Raw genomic sequence first — 19,402 nt, 5'->3', positions numbered from 1 at the left:
CACTTTACAAGTATCAACTCATTTCATCTTCATCCCAATCCTAGGAGGCAGGTCCTGTTATTATCCCTGTTGTACAGATAAACTGACACGGAGGGATGAGGCGATTTGCCTAAGGTCACACAGCCAGGAGGCAGAGCCAGGATTCAAACTCGGGAGGACTGGTTCCAGAGTCTATTTTACCCTATTATACCCTCTGGGCTTCCCCGGTGGCTCAGAGGTTAAAGTGTCTGCCCGCAATGCGGGAGACCCGGGTTCGATCCCTGGGTCGGGAAGATCCCCTGGAGAAGGAAATGGCAACCCCACTCCAGTATTCTTGCCTGGAGAATCCCATGGATGGAGGAGCCTGGTGGGCTACAGTCCATGGGGTCGCAAAGAGTCGGACATGACTAAGCGACTTCACACTGTGGCCCTCACATCCAAATTTCCTATCCTGCAAAAACCGATTCCAAAATGCAATCCCCAATTCCCAGCTTCTCCTGAAAACTCAGGAGACCTGGACACACGACACTTACCTTTTGGCAACACCTGGCTTCCTCCTCTAGCTATAGCACATTCCTTGAATCCTCCCCAAAACCCTCCCACTGCATTCATAGAAGATTAGTTAACTGCAAGCCTTTGAGATTGCAACCCCCAGTGTTAGCTATTAAATGGTTCTAACTCTGTTGTCATCAAAGACCTTGATTCTCAACTTTTTGTTTTTTAATATCAAATCTCGTGTTCAATTGAAATCATATTCTTATTCCCAAATATATAAAACACACAACTGTGGGGCTGCCCCGGTATCCGAGTGCAGAAGAGGCAGGAAAGAAGGGACTCCTAAGTCTTGTCTGTGGCTCCACTGGCCCCACCCAGCCCAAAAGTCCCTTGAAGGCGCACAGGGCTCAAGGCTAGAAGGATGGGTGGATGGGGCCCAGGGACATGTTCAGGGGAGGAGTTTGTAGCAGCAGATTTCGCACTCTCAGGGGCACAGTGATCCACACAGAGCTTGTTACAGATCCCTGGGTTGTGCCCACAGAGGATTTTATTTAGCACATCTGAGGCGTGAACCCAGGAATATGCTTGAAAAGAAAACCCCAGGTGATCCTGATACGGGTGGTCCACACACCACTCAAAAACGCTAGACCGGCTACAGAATGCAAAGCAAAGCTAACTGACTCCTTTGGGGATGCAAACATCCCAAGGTCAAGCCCGCATCAGTACAGGCCTCTTCTCAAATGACTTTATAGGAGTACAAAGGTCTAGCAAAGACTATGGTTCCTGGGAAATGTTATAGTGAGCCTTATTAAAAATGGGGATTAGGAGAATAAAAAAAAAATTCTCTACACACACACACACACACGTGCATGCACACCCTTAAACATAGTGAATAAAAGTTCTAGAAGGCAAATCGGATCTATCAGCAAGATCTGCTAAGGCCGATTCTGAGATGACTTTATGCAGACTTTCTTTATTTCCAACTAGTCCTAATTAGCCCTAGTGTTCTCTTTTTATATAACAGTATCGGCCTTCTCACAAATTCTGAAGTATATAAGGATGTTTTTCTGGGCTCTGTGAACCATCCTTGTGCTGTCAAGCTGGTGCCTAAACTGAATCGCCGCCTCTGTATAATCCTTGGTCAGAGTAGGGAAGAGCAATAGCCATTGTTCCTTTGTGTAACAGACTGAACTGAACCATTGATACACTCAAAAAAAAAATCCTGAAGTACAAATTTTTGGTATATAAACATAAAACTGAGTTACTGTATTTCAAAACCTTGGTTAGAGAAACTAGTAAAGGATTCTAGAAAAAGAGGAAGTGCGTACGGACCCACCAGAACAGGCCTCAGGAAGACCTGCCTCAATTAAAAATATTCAAGCTAAAAAATGAGGGGTGTTTTATTACATAAAGTCCTCTCTTTAACAGATCCACTCAAATACCCTTTGGAAGCAGAGAGGGAGTAAATAAATAAAAAAATATTAAACTCGTTTTAGTCCTCATATTGATGCCATGTACTCATCATGATAATTCCTACGAAGCTCTGTTGCAGATAGATGCTATACTCCCACTTTTCTGATGGGAAAACTGAGGCACAAGGTTAGCAAGAATGAACAAAGTCCAAGGGACTTTTAACACATCCAGCTCTTACGACAGCATCAACTTTTAGATTGAGCGGGGCGCCCCTGGTGGCTCAGAGGTTAAAGCATCTGCCCGCAAATGCGGGAGACTTTGGTTCAATCCCTGGGTTGGGAAGATTCCCTGGAGAAGGAAATGGCAACCCACTCCAGTATTCTTGCCTGGGAAATCCCATGGATGAAGGAGCCTAGTAGGCTCCACAGGGTCGCAAAGAGTCAGACACGACTGAGCGACAACTTCACTTCATTTCACTTTAGATTGACCAGACTAGCTGTGACTTCTTCAACACAACCAAGAAGACAGCCAGAAAAATGGCTCCTGGAAGCAGGACAGGATGCGACCTCCGAAACATGAGCCATTCCCTCGACTCCTGTGCCAGATGGAAAGTGAGTCCATGGCTCACCTGGCCTCCGAATGGGTGGCCCTGACAAGGGCACAGCAGACCATGAGAGGTGTCCCAGCAGAAACAAGGTCTAGAACCGTCTTCTCTCTCCCGCTTCCTCCCCTCGCTCACCCTTCAGTTCAGTTCAGTTCAGTCGCTCAGTCGTGTCCGACTCTTTGCGACCCCATGGACTGCAACACGCCAGGCCTCCCTGTCCATCATCAACTCCCAGAGTTTGCTCAAACTCATGTCCATAGAGTCAGTGATGCCATCCAACCATCTCATCCTCTGTCATCCCCTTCTCCTCCTGACTTCAATCTTTCCCAGCATCAGGGTCTTTTCAAATGAGTCAGCTCTTTGCATCAGGTGGCCAAAGTATTGGAGTTTCAGCTTCAGCATCAGTCCTTCCAATGAGGATTCAGGACTGATTTCCTTTAGGACTGACTGGTTGGATCTCTTTGCAGTCCAGGGGACTCTCAAGAGTCTTCTCCCAACACTACAGTTTGAAAGCATCAATTCTTCGGCGCTCAGCTTTCTTTATAGTCTAACTCTTACATCCATACATGACTACTGGAAAAACCATAGCTTTGACTAGACACACCTTTGTTGGCAAAGTAATGTCTCTGCTTTTTAACATGCTGTCTGGGTTGGTCATAACTGAGCAAGCGTCCTTTAATTTCATGGCTGCAGTGACCATCTGCAGTGATTTTGGAGCCCCCAAAAACAGGTGAGGAATTATCTGGCATCCTTGACATTTTTTCTTTTTTAAAAAAATTTGGTTTTCAGCATGACGATTCCATGTGTCGAATGACAATTCTGAAAAAGGGAGTCAGGTACGAGCAGGCTGTGTGATGGGGAAGGAGGAGGGATCGCTCCCAAGTCTTAGCAGCCAGCGGGTGGCATCTGATCACAGGCAGGGCCCGTCCCCTGGGTGACACGCAGGCTTGGCTTGCCCTGCACCACTGCCAGCGGCGAGTGAGTGGCCATCGGTCATCCAGGCAGTGCCATCTCCACGGGTGGTCAGGCCAGTGGGTGAGCTGTGTGCAACAGGGGCGGTGGAGGGGGCAGGCAGGTGAGGGGGTGGGGCAAAGGGACCCAGCTGACCTGGCTCACCTGGGTGCAGGTGGGTACTGATGATGACTAATAAGTAAGTTCTGGGAGCAGCGACAGAGATGGGGACCAGGGCCCAGCCCTGGCAGGAGCTCTCCTGAGAAATCTGGGTCCTCTCTTCCTATGACCTGAAACTTACCTTGATGTACTGGGGAAAACCTCTAATGAATTCTTGAATCTGGCCTACTGGTTTGGGGAATGACAGCAGATGACAAGAGCGGCCCCAACATTGAGCAACACCGTATTTATGGCCTTACGGTTTCCTGCCAAGAGGTCCGATGTCAAGCTAATGCCCCAGCCGTAGTCCCTGATTAAGTCTTCCAGCCCATGATTCCTAGTCAAAGTTTCTTTCCCTCCCTTCTCCATTCCTACACCCCCAGGCTCTTCTGCCCTGAGTCTATATGCTTCTCCTTTCTTTACTCAAGTCCCACCCTGAGCCCCCAACGTCTTTATGGGAGAGCGTTCTGGTTGCTTAGATGGTAAGTACTGGTACTTAGAGAGCATTCTGGTTACTTAGCAAATACAGTCTAGAAGAAAAGAAAGGGTTGATATTATACTGGGTTGGCCAGAGGGTTCGTTTGGGTTTTTCCACATCATCTTATGGAAAATGCTGAGTGAACTTTTTGGCCAACCCAATAGAAGTTCAACCTCCCCAGATCGAAGGGGCTATGGAAAAAGAACATGTTTGTTTATAATGTGTTTAAGGCTGCTGGGGAATAGGGGAGGAAAGCATTTTAAAACGCTTTACTTTTCTATCATGAAACGTTTCAGGCCAACAGAAATGTATAGAGAATAATTTTTTAAAAAACATGTATCCACTATTCATCTTTGTCAAATCTTAATTTTTGTCAGATCTGCTTCTGATTTTTTAAGAAATAAACCACTACAGACAGTTGACGCTTCCAGTGTTCCTCTCTCCAATGTTACTCCTCTCCTTTCGAATATATGTACCCTACACTTGAGTATGTTTACATTTTTACCTCATTTGTAAACACCCCTCAACAACAGAGATTACTGTTTTGTGCAGGTTTAATACTTTATATAAAGTGTATTTTTGTATATATATTCTTCTGATTCTTTTTGTTCAATGTTGGTTTTTGAGATTCATTGATCTTATACATATGGCTTTACTTGACTCATTTTTAACTGCAATGTAGTATTCTATTGTGCAAATACACTCAACATAGTTACCCAATCACACTGATAAACATTTAGAATATTTTCAACTTTTCATGCATCAATGCTGCAATAGACATTCTTGTATAGGTCTATTTATGACCAATATATTTGGATTTCTTGTTTTTTTTAATTGAAGTATAGTTGGTTACAATGTTGTATATGGATTTATTTCTACTGCTGCATTTTGTGCTTTGTATTTACTCCTTATTTTCTATATTCCTGTTTCTCTTCCCTGCCTGGATTTAATAGATTTTATTCCATTTCCAGTAGCTACTCTCCTGATTGGAAGGTTATACATTCTATTTGTTATTTCTATAACAGATGACATCACCCTTGTGGCAGAAAGTGAAGAGGAACTAAAGAGCCTCTTGATGAAAGTGAAAGAGGAGAGTGAAAAAGTTGACTTAAAATTCAACATTCAAAAAACTAAGAAAAAAAAAAACTAAGATCATGGCATCCAGTCCCATCACTCTATGGCAAATAGATGGAGAAATAATGGAAACAGTGACAGACTTTATTTTCTTGGGCTCCAAAATCACTGCAGATGGTGACTGCAGCCATGAAATTAAAGGACGCTTGCTCCTTGGAAGAAAAGTTATGACCAACCTAGACAGCATATTAAAAAGCAGAGACATTACTTTGCCAACAAAGGTGTGTCTAGTCAAAGCTATGGTTTTTCCAGTAGTCATGTATGGATGTAAGAGTTGGACTATAAAGAAAGCTGAGTGCCAAAGAATTGATGCTTTCAAACTGTAGTGTTGGGAGAAGACTCTTGAGAGTCCCCTGGACTGCAAAGAGATCCAACCAGTCAATCCTAAAGGAAATCAGTCCTGAATCTTCATTGGAAGGACTGATGCTGAAGCTGAAACTCCAATACTTTGGCCACCTGATGCAAAGAGCTGACTCATTTGAAAAGACCCTGATGCTGGGAAAGATTGAAGTCAGGAGGAGAAGGGGATGACAGAGGATGAGATGGTTGGATGGCATCACTGACTCTATGGACATGAGTTTGAGCAAGCTCTGGGAGTTGGTGATAGACAGGGAAGCCTGGTGTAGTGCAGTCCATGGGGTCGCAAAGAGTTGGACATGACTGAGCAACTGAAGTGACTTAGACTTAAAGACTTCTATTTGTTCCCCACATTCTCTTCTCCCCCTATTTGTCATATAGGTAGAAGCTCTGACTTTTAACAGAGCACATGGTTATCTAGAATAAAGACTACACTTTCCAATCTTCTCGGTGGCGGGATATAACCATGAATAAGTGGCCAATGGGATGTGAGTGGAAGGAATGAAGGCAGCCTTTGGGTCATGCTCTCAAAGGCAAGGGACTGGAATGTGGACATGAGGGTGAACCACCTTCAAACATGTGCAGACCTCCCTGCAGAGTTAGGCTGCTTATGTCTGGAATGTCACATGAAAAGGAATGGATTTTTTAAACACATGTACTGCCTGGCTCATCTTGTTTCCTAAATCTGAGGCTTCAGGTCTTTCATCAACTTTGGAAACTTTAAAGGCATTATCTCTTGAAGTCATGCTTCTCTTCTCCACTTCTGGAATCTTCAAAAAGGATCTTGTCATTCTGGCATCCACGTCTTAGCCTGTGTCTTCATCTCTCTGTGTTGCCCTCGAGTCTGGGTTATGTCCTCAGCTCCATCTTTCCATTCCTGAAGTCTTTCTCATGCGGCACCTTATCTGGTGTTAATCTAGCCACTGAGTATTTCATTTCAGTGCAAATATTTTTCATGTCTAGCTGTCCTATTTGGTTCTTTTTCTGATCTTTTTGGATGATGTCCTGTCTTCGTCTTATATTTTCAATTACTTTATTATGTCTTCAATAGTTTTATTTTTTGGGGGGGGCACATTGAGTGGCTTGTGGGATCTTAGTTCCCCGAGCAGGGACTGAACCTGGGTCCTCAGAAGTGAAAGTATGCAGTCCTAATCACTGGCTGCCAGGGAATTCCCTTAAGTAGTTTTGAATTCATGGACTTTATAGTGTCTTGCCAACAGTTCTTAGAACAGTTGGAACAACAGTTATTAGAAATTCTTGCGGGGGAGATTGAGTTCAGTTTGTTGCATACATGGACTCTCACTCACTGTGGGCTATTCTCTCAAGTATTTAGTCATTGTGGATCATATATTCATTTTCACTAAGGACTTTCCTTTTTCCTGCGTAGGCAGACATTTGAGTCCTTGCCTGAGAGGTAAAGGGACGTGCCATCAGTCACAAAGCTAAAAAGTGGCAGAGCCAGGTAGTCTGGATCCAAAGCCTGGGTCCTTGTCACCAGTAAGCAGGCTGCCTTCCATAGTTCACACTCTTAACAGAGGGTGAGCGGCAGGGTGGAGATATCCATTCTCCTCTCCTAAAATATCGGGGGGACCTTCAAGATGGCAGAGGAGTAACATGTGGCGAGCACCTTCCTCCCCACAAATATATCAAAAATACATCTGCGTGTGGAACAACTCTCCTAAAATATCTTCTTTCTCACACTGAGAAAGAAGTGTTAGGAGAATAATAGAACCCCCACTGCAGACACACATGACTCAAGAAGTGATGCAAGACCAGGAAGACTTGTAGCATTTCTTTGGTGTGTTATAGGGAGATACAGAGTGGGAAAGAATGCCAGATGACGGATTAGTAAATTGCTTAGATTTTGATCTTTGGGAAAAAAAAAAAACTACCCGGGTTTTATTTTATAAGTGTGGAAAGTACCTTATTAAAAGTTCACCTTCCTTGTATTACTAGTTTTGATTTGCATTTCTTTAATAATGAGTAATTTGAGCATCTTTTCATGTGTTTATTAGCTGTCTGTATGTCTTCTTTGGAGAAATGTCTGTTTAGGTCTTCTGCCCGCTTTTTGACTGGGTTGTTTTTCTGGTATTGAGCTGCATGAGCTGCCTGCATATTTTGGAGAGGGGTGGGATGGGGTGGGAAGTGGGAGGGAAATTCAAGAGGGAAAGTGAAAGTCGCTCAGTCATGTTCGATTCTTGGAGACCCCATGGACTATACAGTCCATGGAATTCTCCAGGCCAGAATACTGGAGTGGGTAGCCATTCCCTTCTCCAGGGGATCTTCCCAACCCAGGGATCAAACCCAAGCCTCCCGCATTGCAGGCAGATTCGTTACCAGCTGAGCCAAAAGGGAAACCCAAGAATGCTGGAGTGGGTAGCCTATCCCTTCTCCAGTGGATCTTCCCGACTGTAACTGAACCGGGGTCTCCCGCATTGAAGGCAAATTTTTTACCAACTGAACTACTGGGGAAGCCCTTTCAAGAGGGAGGGGACATATGTATACCTATGATTGATTCACGGTGATGTTGGCAGAAACCAACACAATGTTGTAAAGCAATTATCTTCCAATTAGAAATAAATATATATTTTTTAAAGTTCACCTTACTGCAACAGGTACTAAATAAGCCCTAGAGATCAAATGCACAGTATAATGAATATAGACAACAATATTGTACCCTAGGGCTTCCCTGGGAGCTCAAATGGTAAAGAATACACCTGCAATGCAGGAGCCCCGGGTTCGATCCCTGGGTTAAGATCCCTTGGAGAAGGGAATGGCTACCCACTTGAGTATTCTTGCGTGGAAAATTCCATGGACAGAGGAGCCTGGTGGGTTACAGTCCATGGGGTCTCAAAGAGTTGGACATGACTGAGTGACTAACACTTTCGCTTTTCACTGTACTATAATCATCAAACTTGCTGAGACTAGAACACAATTATTCCAACCACTAAAAAGAAATGATAATTATGTAATATGATAGACAAGCTAATTATTGCTGCAATGGTGTCATATTATAATATATAAATGGATCAAATTAACATGTTGTACACCTTGAACTACACAATGTTATATGTCAAATATATTTCAGTCAATCAACCAATCAATCAAACCTCTACAAAACAAAAAATGAAAAGAAAAAGAAAGTTGGCCTTCTCCAGCTCTCCTCTCGGACAGTGATTTCTGCAGGGACCGTAGAGACTACCTGCTCCCCAGGACTCACCTTGTCGGCCAGCAGCTCTCTGATCTTGCTGGCCTGCAGTCGGAACCGGAAAAGTTGGGTTTCTAGAGCCAGGTAGCGCTTCTGCCAGTCCACACTGGTCCGCGTCTCCACCGTGAGTTCTGCCATGATGGGAGCAACTTGTGGGGATTCCAGGGAGCCCTGAGGACCAGCATACAGAGAGGGAAAAAGATAAGTGTGTGAGGAGGAGTTCGGTGGGGAAAGGAGGAGACGGACGCAAAGCAGAGGAAACAGGGCGGGGAAGGTAAGCGAGCCTGGCTCTCCCTCTGTTGCACCGGCAAGCTCTGAGCCCAGCTGGTCCTGTTTCATCATAAGGCAGCTGTGCAACCTTTGTGAGGAATCACAAAACCTGAGAAACCGCGAGGAGAACCTTGTCTCCTATTACAGAAGTGAAAAGCAGGGCTCATTGGTTTTTCATTCAATTATCCATTTAACAAAAAATGTGTTCATTCAACAAAACATTCAGTGCCAGACACTGTTCTAGACATTGGAGATGCAAAGGGAAATGAAAGAGGTCCCCGTGTCTTTTCAAACAACTCTTTGGAAAAGTCTAATTGCAAAATTACAATGTAGTCACAATTACTAATCAATAAAAGGAAGTAGAGAAATGGAGAGGACTGCTAGGGGGAGGGTGTTTAGGGAAAGCTTAAACTGGATAACGGATTCATCCATGATCACAAGGCTAACTGGAGATAGAATCGTGGTTCCCAGGTGGGTACTGATTTTTCACAACTAAAAAGATTTCAGATGGGAAAAAAAATTGGAGTGAAAATGTAATGCTTCAAATTTCCTTGACAAGTTTCTATTCAGTTGGGATTTCATATGTTGTCATCAAATCATCCTGTTTCAGAACAGATTCTCACTTTCCTTTAAGTTATAAAATGCAAACCAGAAAATTGGTAGATACTTTGCTGTAGCCTCTGGAGGAAACCGTGGGCTTCCCAGGTAGCTCAGCTGTAAAGAACCCGCCTGCCAATGCAGGAGACACAGGAGGCACGGGTTCGATCCCTGGGTTGGGAAGATCCCCTGAAGGAGGAAATGGCAACCCATTCCAGTATTCTTGCCATGGAAAATCCCATGCGCAGAGAAGCCTAGCAGGCTACGGTCCACAGGGTTGCAAAGAGCTGGACACAACTGAGCGACTAGGCATGCACACACACTGGAGGAAACCACAGATCTTTAGAAAACACTTCAGTCAGATTCAGAACAAGCCAAGTAGACACCTAGAATATCCCCAGCCAGGGGAATTTACCCAGATGTCTCCTGAACATATTTTAGAGAAACAAACTTGGGTCAGGGATGAGAAAATGAAGAAGAATGTGTAAGTGTGCATGAGAAGGGAGATACAGGCGCAGAGGGGGCACAGAGAAGAGAAGGGCTGGAGACATATCCATCACCAGGCCTTTTTAAATCCCCTTTCTAGGGAGCTTTTAATAATTATGCTTGACAATAAGCATAAATTTTGTCGGTCCCAAACCATGACATATGGTCTCCCTACTATCAGGTGATTTTAAAGAATGATTATTAATTTTCTAGGTTGATAATTTTTTTTTTTTCATTAAAAAGTTGGGGGCGGGGACGGTGCTGTGTAGCATGTGGTATCTTAGTTCCCTGACCAGGGACTGAACTTGTGCCCTCTGCAGTGGAAGCAGGAGTCTTAGGTTGATAATATATTTTAATGTTATCTTTTAGAGATGGATATGGCTTACAGGTGAAATGATGTAATGCCTGGGGTTTGCTTTAAAACACTTCACAATAAGAGGTGAGAAGCTGGGGTGGAGAGAGATATATGCAATGAGACTTGTCAAAACACTGATAATTTCTGAAACTGGGTGATGGGTATACTGGTCTCTCTACTTGAATACATGCCTGGAATTTCCCATAATAAAAATTTGTCTTTAGAGAACAGACTTGTGGTTGTCAAGGGGTGTGGGGGAGAGATGGACTGGGAATTTGGGATAAGCAGATGGAAACTATTACATTTAGAATGGATAAACAACAAGGTCCTACTGTATAGCACAGGGAACTATATCCAATCTCCTGGGACAAACCGTAATGGAAAATGACATTAAAAAAGAAATGTATATATGTGTATAGCGGAGTCACTTTGTTGTAGAGCAGAAATTAGTACAACACTGTAAATCAACTATACTTCAATAAAAAAAGAGAGATGAAAAAATTTGTCATTTTAAAAAAATCTCTTTTCCCTTCTTCAGGAGACACATGGTCTCAGAAAACCCAGCCACCTCCTGTATGTCACTAAATACTACCCTGGGGCACCAGTGAGCCTGTCCTTGGTAGGTTCACCACCCGTATTGCCTCCCACCTGACATGTGACCTCTACAATATCTTTCTCCCATTATACACCACAAAGAGCTATTACCTACTGGGTCCTTACTGTACTCCAGGCACAAGTGGCCTCTTTCATTTTCACAAGAACCCATGAGACAAGGAGTGGGCATTAGTCCACACTCTCAGGTGAGGACTCTGAGGAACAGAGTCTGTGGCCGGCAAGCCGTAGGGCTGAGATTCTCATTCTAAAGTGCCTACTCTTAGCTACTGAGCTCCTTATCCATCCAAAAACTGCAAGTATTGATTTCACAAAGAGTGGAATGGAGAAGACTTCCCTGGTGGTCAGTGGTTAAGACTCCAGGTTCCCAATGCAGGGGGCCGGGATTCTAGCCCTGGTCAGGGAACTAGATCCCACATGCCACAGCCAAAGATCCCGCATGCTGCAACTAAACCCTGGCACCACCAACTAAACAAAAATAAGTATTAAAGAATTAATAAAAGTGTTCACTGTTTTTCAAAAAAAGAGTGGAGCAGACTGTTAAGAATGAAACATTTTATAGGCTCTCTCAAGATTTTCAGTGCAAACCTGAACCTACACCCTAGACTTCCCAGGGCACCCTGGTCTCAAATATTCTGACCCTTTAACCTCCATAAGCAAGGATATTTGTCATGTGCCCTTTCTGTTTAAAAAACAGGGTCAGTAGACCTGTAGAGAAAGGCTCAACAATGAAACCACTGATAGGTCAGGTGATGGAGTCTTTTGGTTCTGGGCGGCTCAGAACACTGGACACATGACCTCAGTCCTGCGCTCCCAGAACTGTCATCCCAAACAATTCGACATTGTGACCTCCCAGCGATCCCCACCTCAAAAGACTGGGACCAACTGGAACGGGCAGGAAGACAAAAGACAAAAACAAAACATGACCTTCTCTGAGCTAAGATCACAGCTGAAAAGACACAACAGAACCTTGTGGGGCCTCCATAGAAGGCCCGGAGGCTTCATGTTTAGTTTTCTTTGTCCTTTAAAGGGGATTTCACTTTCCCTGCCTAAGTACAAAAAGTGGCAGACCCAAAGTTAGGACCTTGGAGTCTTGCAACCTAGCCTGGGGCTAAGAATTAGCAGTAAAAGCACCCAAGTAAAACCAAAGGGCAGCAGAAACTCAATTCTTTTGTGTTGTTTAAAAAAAGTTTGGCGAATGTTAATCCCCTCTTACTGATTGCCAAAGCTGCAGCTCAGATTCTGTTGGAGGGCAGAAACCCAAATTATCAAAATCTCCAGGGATTTTGGAAATAAACTACGTCATTGGTCTCTGCCTCACGGTGATACCTGAGATTATACCTAGTCTGGAAGGAGTTCTTTCCCCAATCCAGCATCTTCATGTCATCCTGGTTTTTAGAAGTGCTCAGCTTAATCCTCTCCCTGCCTTGGGGATGCTGGTGAAGGAGCTGGCAATCTTGTTAAGCTTGTCTCAGCATGTGAGTGGAACTAAGAGGTTTCTAAATGGATCTGGAGCAAGGTGCCTGCTGTGAAACCAAGACCCAGAGGCTCTTTCGACACAGGCAGGTGGCTGGAGCTGCAGCTTGAGTATACAGGATGTTAGGGGGAGATACTAGTAAGATGAACCTCAGCTGCTAAGTCACCTTGCATTTGAACCGCCCATAAAGATGTGCAAGGATAAGAAGAAATGAACTTGCAGAATGGTCCTTAACTCTTCAAAGCATTGCGTTGTCAGGTGTTATTTCTCTCGTTACCCTCTCAATATCCCCGAGATGGAGGACAAGTGATATATAATTCACACTGAACAGGTGAGCAAACTTCCCACATCAGTGACTTGCTCAGGGACACAGAGGCAAGTAGTATCAGAGGTGGGCTAAGAATCCTGATCTCGCAACATCTAGAACTGTTCTCTTTCCATGAAGATGCTTCCATAGTGGCGGTACCAGGCTAGCCTAACGAAGATACAGCATTAATGTGCTGCGTTAGGTGGGGAAATGACAAAAGAGATGTGAGCTGGGGACAAACCCCAGCTCAATTGTTTGTTTCATGTTTTATCCTGGGAATCTTCAAACACACACAAGTCGGGAGGACAATACAATAAATCCCCATGTGCCATCCGGCCAGGTATAATGATCACCAACTCATAGTCGCTCTTGTGAAAGCTAGTTCTCGATTCCCACTAGCGCCCAGCATGCTGAATGACTTGGCAGGCAAGAGTCAAATGGTTGCCATGGCCTTGGCACCTGCTTTATAACTCCCTAAGGCTCCCAGCACCCTGGACTGACACAGCCACAGAGGTCAGCAGAGATATGCCTCAAGAGGCAGGGGCCATGGGTGGAAGGTGGTGAAAAGAGGCAAGAGGAAGTTGTTAGGTGACTTCAGTCTGTATTAGAGAAAACACAGACTTTACCTGGGATAGCTCTGGAAACTTTAGGGATATGGACCAGAAATGGACAAAATGTTGACAGTAAATTTAACTTAACCAACTTTTGTTAGGTGATTCCTATGTGTGAGGTTGGAGACACAAAGAACAAAGACCCTGCGGTTTGTGAGGTTTCAGGTCTATAGTCTGAATATCCTGGAACCTTCCTGCAAAGACGGCCAATCAGAGCAAGTGCCTAAAGGCACTGCAGGGGGCATCAGAAGATAACAGGGGCTACATTCTGGTGCAGTCTCCACTAGGCTCTCCTGGGTCACCACACTGTGGCTCACTCTCTGAGCGTGAGCACCTTCCATGATTCCCACTCACTAGCAGTGGGCTTCTGAAAGGGCTGTGCAGATGAGGCTGACCACCTGCCCAGCTCTCGGCAAGGAAAAGCTCTCTTTCTGGGGACGAAGCCGGAGGAAGGGTGAGTGCACACAGGGGCACAGCTCCCTCTGATCTGATCTCCCACTGTCATCTGATCAAGCCAACAACATGCATTTTTACCTCTTTTGGGTGCTGAGTGAGCATCCCATTTCACAATGGTGGGAGAGTCAGGAAAAGGTGAGCATGTTACAGACTTCTGGGACATAAATCCCAAAAGGGGCTAAGAGATCCAGGAATATAGCATCCCTCAGACAAAAACCAACAAAGAGAAATGGCAGAGTGTAGTACTTAAGATCCTGAGTTTTGGCACCAAACAGACCTGAGTTTGAATACTGACTCAAGAACGAACTGTGACCTTCAACCATCTGCTTGACTTCTCTGAACCTATTTGAAATTGAAGGCAATAATATTTGAAAGGAGCATAATAATATTTGTTCGAACCATGTGAAACTGTCAACACTTAACCATTTTTTTACTTTCAAAATTGGCAATTTCATAGGCCATACTATGTTGGATTTTTTTGAGAATCAAGGGAGAGATTATAATACAAAAGCCTGGCACACAGGAAGTACTCAATAAAAAACAGCTATTATCAACAAACAAGAGGCAAACCAACAGTGCCCTGGGCATACCTGGAGATGTGCTCACCACCATGATCAGAGAACAGGTCAGAAGATTTTTAAAAATTCTTTTATCTCAGGACTTCCCTGACAGTCCAGTGGGTAAGACTCTGGGTTTCCAATGCAAGGGGCATGGGTTCGATCTCTGGTCGGAGAACTAAGATCCCATATGCTGTGCATCGTGGCCAAATAAAAAAATTATTTACCTCTTTGTTTTTGAATACTAAGCAAAAGAGTATATGGTACAAAGTAAGGCTTCTTCCCACCCCTGAGCTCCAGGCATAGCTTTCCCCAGAGGCAACCACTGTTAGGAGGATTTGAGTCTTTCTGAGATGTTTCCTGCATATACAAGTGTCCATATGTATGTTGCACACACATACACACAAGCAAATGGTGGTACACTATACACACTGTACTTAATATAACTCAGAGAGCTTCCTATACGTGTGTATGTGTGTATGCATGCATGCTCACTCAGTCTGACTCTGCAACCCCATGGAATGCAGCCCACCAGGTTCCTCTGTCCATGGGATTTTCCCAGCAAGTACTGAGTGGATTGCCATTTCCTCCTCCAGGGGATCTTCCTGACTCAGGGATCAAACCCATGTCCCCTGCGTCTCCTGCATTGCAGGTGGATTCTTTACCACTGTGCCATCAGAGAAAAAGTGTGCATATATAATAATATATACCTGCCCCGTTCTTCCCTCATGCTTTTTAAGAGCTATATTGTATTCTCTTGTGTGGCTATTACATGATTTCATTTGAGTCCCCAATTGACAGACACTTGGGTTGTTATAAATCTTTCATAAAAACAATGCTGCAATGAATATTCAATGAATAGACATTATTTCATATTTCATTATTTCATACACATGTATGAAATACAGTTTATCTCAAAGATAAAGTCTCAGAAATGGAACTGGACCGCTGAGTGATGTACATTTTGCAATGGCCAAAGAGTTCCAACTGCTCTCCCCTGAGGCTATTCTAACTCATATTCCAGTCAGCAATAAGCACCAATTTCCCCACAGAGGTAGTCAGTTTTTAATTCGTTTTTGATGAAGGGTTTTTCATACATGTGTATAAAATAAGAGATCTGGGTTTGATCCCTGGGTCAGACAGATCCCCTGGAGAAGGAACTGGCAACCCACTCCAGTATTCTTGCCAGGAGAATCCCACGGACAGAGGAGCCTGGCAGGCTACAGTCCATGGGCTCCAAAAGAGTCAGACACGACGAAGCAATACACACACACACAGCCTCACAGAGAGAAGATGGGAACAGTATGGAGCACTCCTCTGCGAGCAGTGACCTCTTCCCATAGCTGATGCCTTCTGGAGAGGGCAGAAGGGGTGCCAGAGGCATTTTCTCAGCGCACTTGTTAGTTTCAATGAGTAACCCAGCTCTGAACAGGCCCCCTCAGCAGCCTGTGGAGAAGGAGAGCGGTGAACAGCGATGTAAATGCAGTTTAAGAGGCTTCCATTTGAGTCTTGCCTCCTCCACTTTTCAGTTATGTGACCTTGGGCAAGTCACTGTTTTTCTGAGTCCTAGTTTCCTCCTTTATAAAACGGAGATAATATCATGCAGAAACACTCAAAGTGATGTTCTATAAAGAGTTGAGTGAAGTTACCACAGACACAACGTCTGCAGCATAGAAGACAGTCCAAAAAGTTTAAGGAAGGAACAAACAACTTTTCCACTGAAATTGATATTAAAACGATCTTTCAAGCAGAAGTTTTAGCCAGAACTAAAGCTTTGTCCTGAAGTTTCATGAAGTGTATTCATAGTAAAAGCTTATTTATCCCCTGGCAGGAACAGATCCAGAGCTTCCCTGGTGGCCCAGTTGGTAAAGACTCTGCCTGGGATGCAGGAGACTTCCCGCAACACTTAGGTTCCATCCCTCGGTGGGTAAAGATTCCCCGGAGATGGAAATGGCAACCCAAACCAGTATTCTTGCCTGGGAAATCCTATGGACAGAAGAGCCTGGCAGGCTGCAGTCCATGGGGTCTCAAAAGAGTCGGACACGACTGAGCGACTAAACCACCAGAGACAGATCCAACAGAGAGCAGATCTACTCCCAAATGAGGGTCTTCATTGCCCCTGCCATGTCCATTAAGACCCCCTGCGCCCCGGTGACCGATTCCTCTCTAAGGCTCCTAGGACGCAAAGTTCCTGCTGTCATTTGGCGCCCGACTGGTTTTCTCTTCTGTTTGGCTGACCTGCCTCCATAAATCAAGCCTAATCCACCGGGACCCTAAGAGAACCACCCAGGAATCACAGAAGCGATAACCCGAGATGAGACCGGGAAGAAAGCGGGAGGACTTGAGAGCCTGCTAGAGCTCAGGCAACTCGGTGGAAAGCCTGCAGGTTCGCTCCGAGGGCCCTTCCCGGGGGCAACTGGATCGAGCCGGTCCCACACTCCGGATCCTCTCCAGGAACGCTACTCCTCTCCTGGCGGTGCCAGTTCCCCAAGCCCGACGCTCCGCTCCTAGCGCTCCTGGCTGCTAGGAGCTTGTTTCCAGGTAGGGAGGCACCTGCTCCGGAATCGCCCTCCGCCAGAGGCAGCGGATCCTGTCTCAGTCTAACCAAACACCCTCCCCGGCCAGCGAACCCTCACTTCCACCCCCGCGCCCACCCCATCTCTGCCCGCGGGGCTCCCGGGGGCCGCTCACCTCCAGCCAGATCCCGGGCGTCTCCGCTGCGCACCGGGCACACGGGCGCCCCCCGCGCGCGTCCGCCGCTGACCTTGCGTCGATCTCTCCCGAGTCCGCCGCCGCCGCCGGGTCTCCGCTCCCCGGCAGCAGGGGTCGGCGTGGGCGGGGCGGGCCGGGCTGGCCTGGGAGGTTTGCCCGCCCGCTGGCTGTACAAAAGCCGAGCCGACCTCGCAGCGCCCCATTCAATACTCCGCCGCGCCCCCTCCCCGCCCGCTCCTTAGAGGCAGAGCGCCAGGCTTGGCTCGCGGGGCGGCTCGCGGAGAGGCGCAGGAAATGACCTCAGCAGGCTCCAGCCTCCCTCCTCTCGGCACCGCCGGGCTCGTCCCTGGGGCGGCGGGGACGGCGGCGGGGTCCCGCGGGCCGAGACGTGTCCCGAGCTCCGGCCCCGAGCTCTCTGCAGAGGCCGAATCAGCGGCCACCTGGGGCGGCCGGGGCGCCCCAGCATCTCCTCAGCTCCCAACCAGCCTGAGACCCTCCCTGGATGGGGCTCAAGACCAGACCCTCCCCCGTCCCTCCCCAAAAGGAGATTCCCTCATTGGCCGAACAACTTGCAGGAACCGTCACGCCTGGATATTTGGAGCAGAAATCCTTATTTCAAAGAGTCTGTCCCATTGGGAGACCAAAGTTCTGATGTGTAATATGAAGGAAAAAACAAAACTCACCGCAGCCTAGAGGGTAACTTGCTTGCGTCCGTACGTCTGTATGTATGCATGCACGTATTATTTATTTTAAAGGAGCCGGCCGGCCGAGGAACCGGAAAGGCAAACAGGACGTCGCTTGCGCGGGCAGCTCACCGTGCACTCTTGCAGCCCCTGCACTCACCAACACAATCCTAAACCTGCGGGGGGGTGGGGGGGTGGAGTACTCAGTTTTTAGTTAGGTGGATATGGGGTAAAGACGATGAATATGAAGAATATTGCAGGGAAACTTCCACGTTTCAGAACAGCTTTCTTCCCCAATCCGGCAGGCTCTCAGGCTAGTTCTGAACACAGGCAGACTCACCAGAGTTTCTCCCAAGGGGCTTTGAAAGTTTCATTCCAGGTGGTGGTGCCCCCGGCTGCACCCCACGTTTGAATCTGAGTGTCTGGAGATTAGCCTGGAAAGTTGTGCAGTTAATAAGGCCTCCAAGTAAATCTCATGCACAACTTTGAGAGCCCAGATTCTGTGGAAAGCTGACTCATGTAGTTCAGGAGGCCAAGGGTGAAAGTTCAACAGGGTTACTGGGACTTCATGAGCTTACACATGGACTCATACCTCCTGAGGATTGGAGTAGATCAACCCCAAACTGTGTGTGGGAAACTGGCCTCTGTCCCCTTCAAGACTGGAAATATTGCTAAGGAAGCCCCAAAACAAGTCCTGTGGAGTTTGTCAAGGAGACTTCTTATGTTCATTCATGTGTGCATTCACTCACTTTGAATAGGTAATCATTCACATAGTATAAATTTGAATTATTAATAATACCAAAGGGCTAACAATGAATAGTAAGTCTCCTTCCTCACCTGTCCCTTGTCCCCTAGTCTGTGTGTATACGTGTGTGTGTGTACTCAGTCGTGTTTGACTCTTTGCAACCCCATGGACTGCAGCACACCAGGCTTCCCTGTCCTTGGCCATTTCCTGGAGCTTGCTCAAACTCATGTCCATTAAGTCGATGATGCCATCCAACCATCCCATCCTCTGTCATCCCCTTCTCCTCCTGCCTTCTGTCTTTCCCAGCATCAGAGTCTTTTCAAATGAGTTGGCTCTTCACATCAGGTGGCCAAAGTGTTGAAGCTTCAGATTCAGCCTCAGTCCTTCCAGTGAATATTCAGGATTGATTTCCTTTCGGATTGACTGGTTTGATCTCCTTTCAGTCCAGGGCACTCTCAAGAGTCTTCTGCAACACCACAGTTCAAAAGCATCAATTCTTCGGCGCTTAGCCTTTTTTATGGTCCAACTCTCTTATCCATACATGATTACTGGAAAAACCATAGCTTTGACTATACGGGCCTTTGTCGGTAAAGTCATGTCTCTGCTTTTTAATAGGCTGTCTAGGTTGGTCATAACTTTCCTTCCAAGGAGTAAGCGTCTTTTAATTTCATGGCTACAGTCACCATCCACAGTGATTTTGGAACCCCAAAAAATAAAGTCTGTCACTGTTTCCACTGTTTCCCCACCTATTTGCCA

General features: G+C 46.0%; 1 protein-coding gene across 2 annotated transcripts in view; it reads right to left on the bottom strand.

The window, feature by feature from the left end:
- The window catches only part of PLEKHH1 (pleckstrin homology, MyTH4 and FERM domain containing H1), a 53,243-nt gene extending 34,869 nt beyond the window's left edge, over window positions 1-18,374 (bottom strand). Inside the window, exons 1-3 of one of the 2 annotated variants that reach the window (XM_043472352.1) lie at window positions 18,242-18,374; window positions 17,902-18,077; window positions 8,791-8,949 (exon numbers count right to left, since the gene is read on the bottom strand). In XM_043472352.1, coding sequence (XP_043328287.1) covers window positions 8,791-8,916 — 126 coding nt within the window. In that variant the 5' untranslated portion in view covers window positions 8,917-8,949; window positions 17,902-18,077; window positions 18,242-18,374. Of the gene's footprint in view, window positions 1-8,790; window positions 8,950-17,197; window positions 17,685-17,901; window positions 18,078-18,241 lie in introns of those variants that run through there. The other variant, XM_043472351.1, reaches the window with a different exon arrangement.
- Window positions 18,375-19,402: the final 1,028 nt, after the last annotated feature.

This window comes from Cervus canadensis, chromosome 6 (genome assembly GCF_019320065.1).
Source record: "Cervus canadensis isolate Bull #8, Minnesota chromosome 6, ASM1932006v1, whole genome shotgun sequence".
Lineage (NCBI taxonomy): Eukaryota > Metazoa > Chordata > Mammalia > Artiodactyla > Cervidae > Cervus > Cervus canadensis.
Note: the sequence above shows the minus strand (reverse complement) of the source record. Positions and strands in the feature narration are given on the sequence as shown.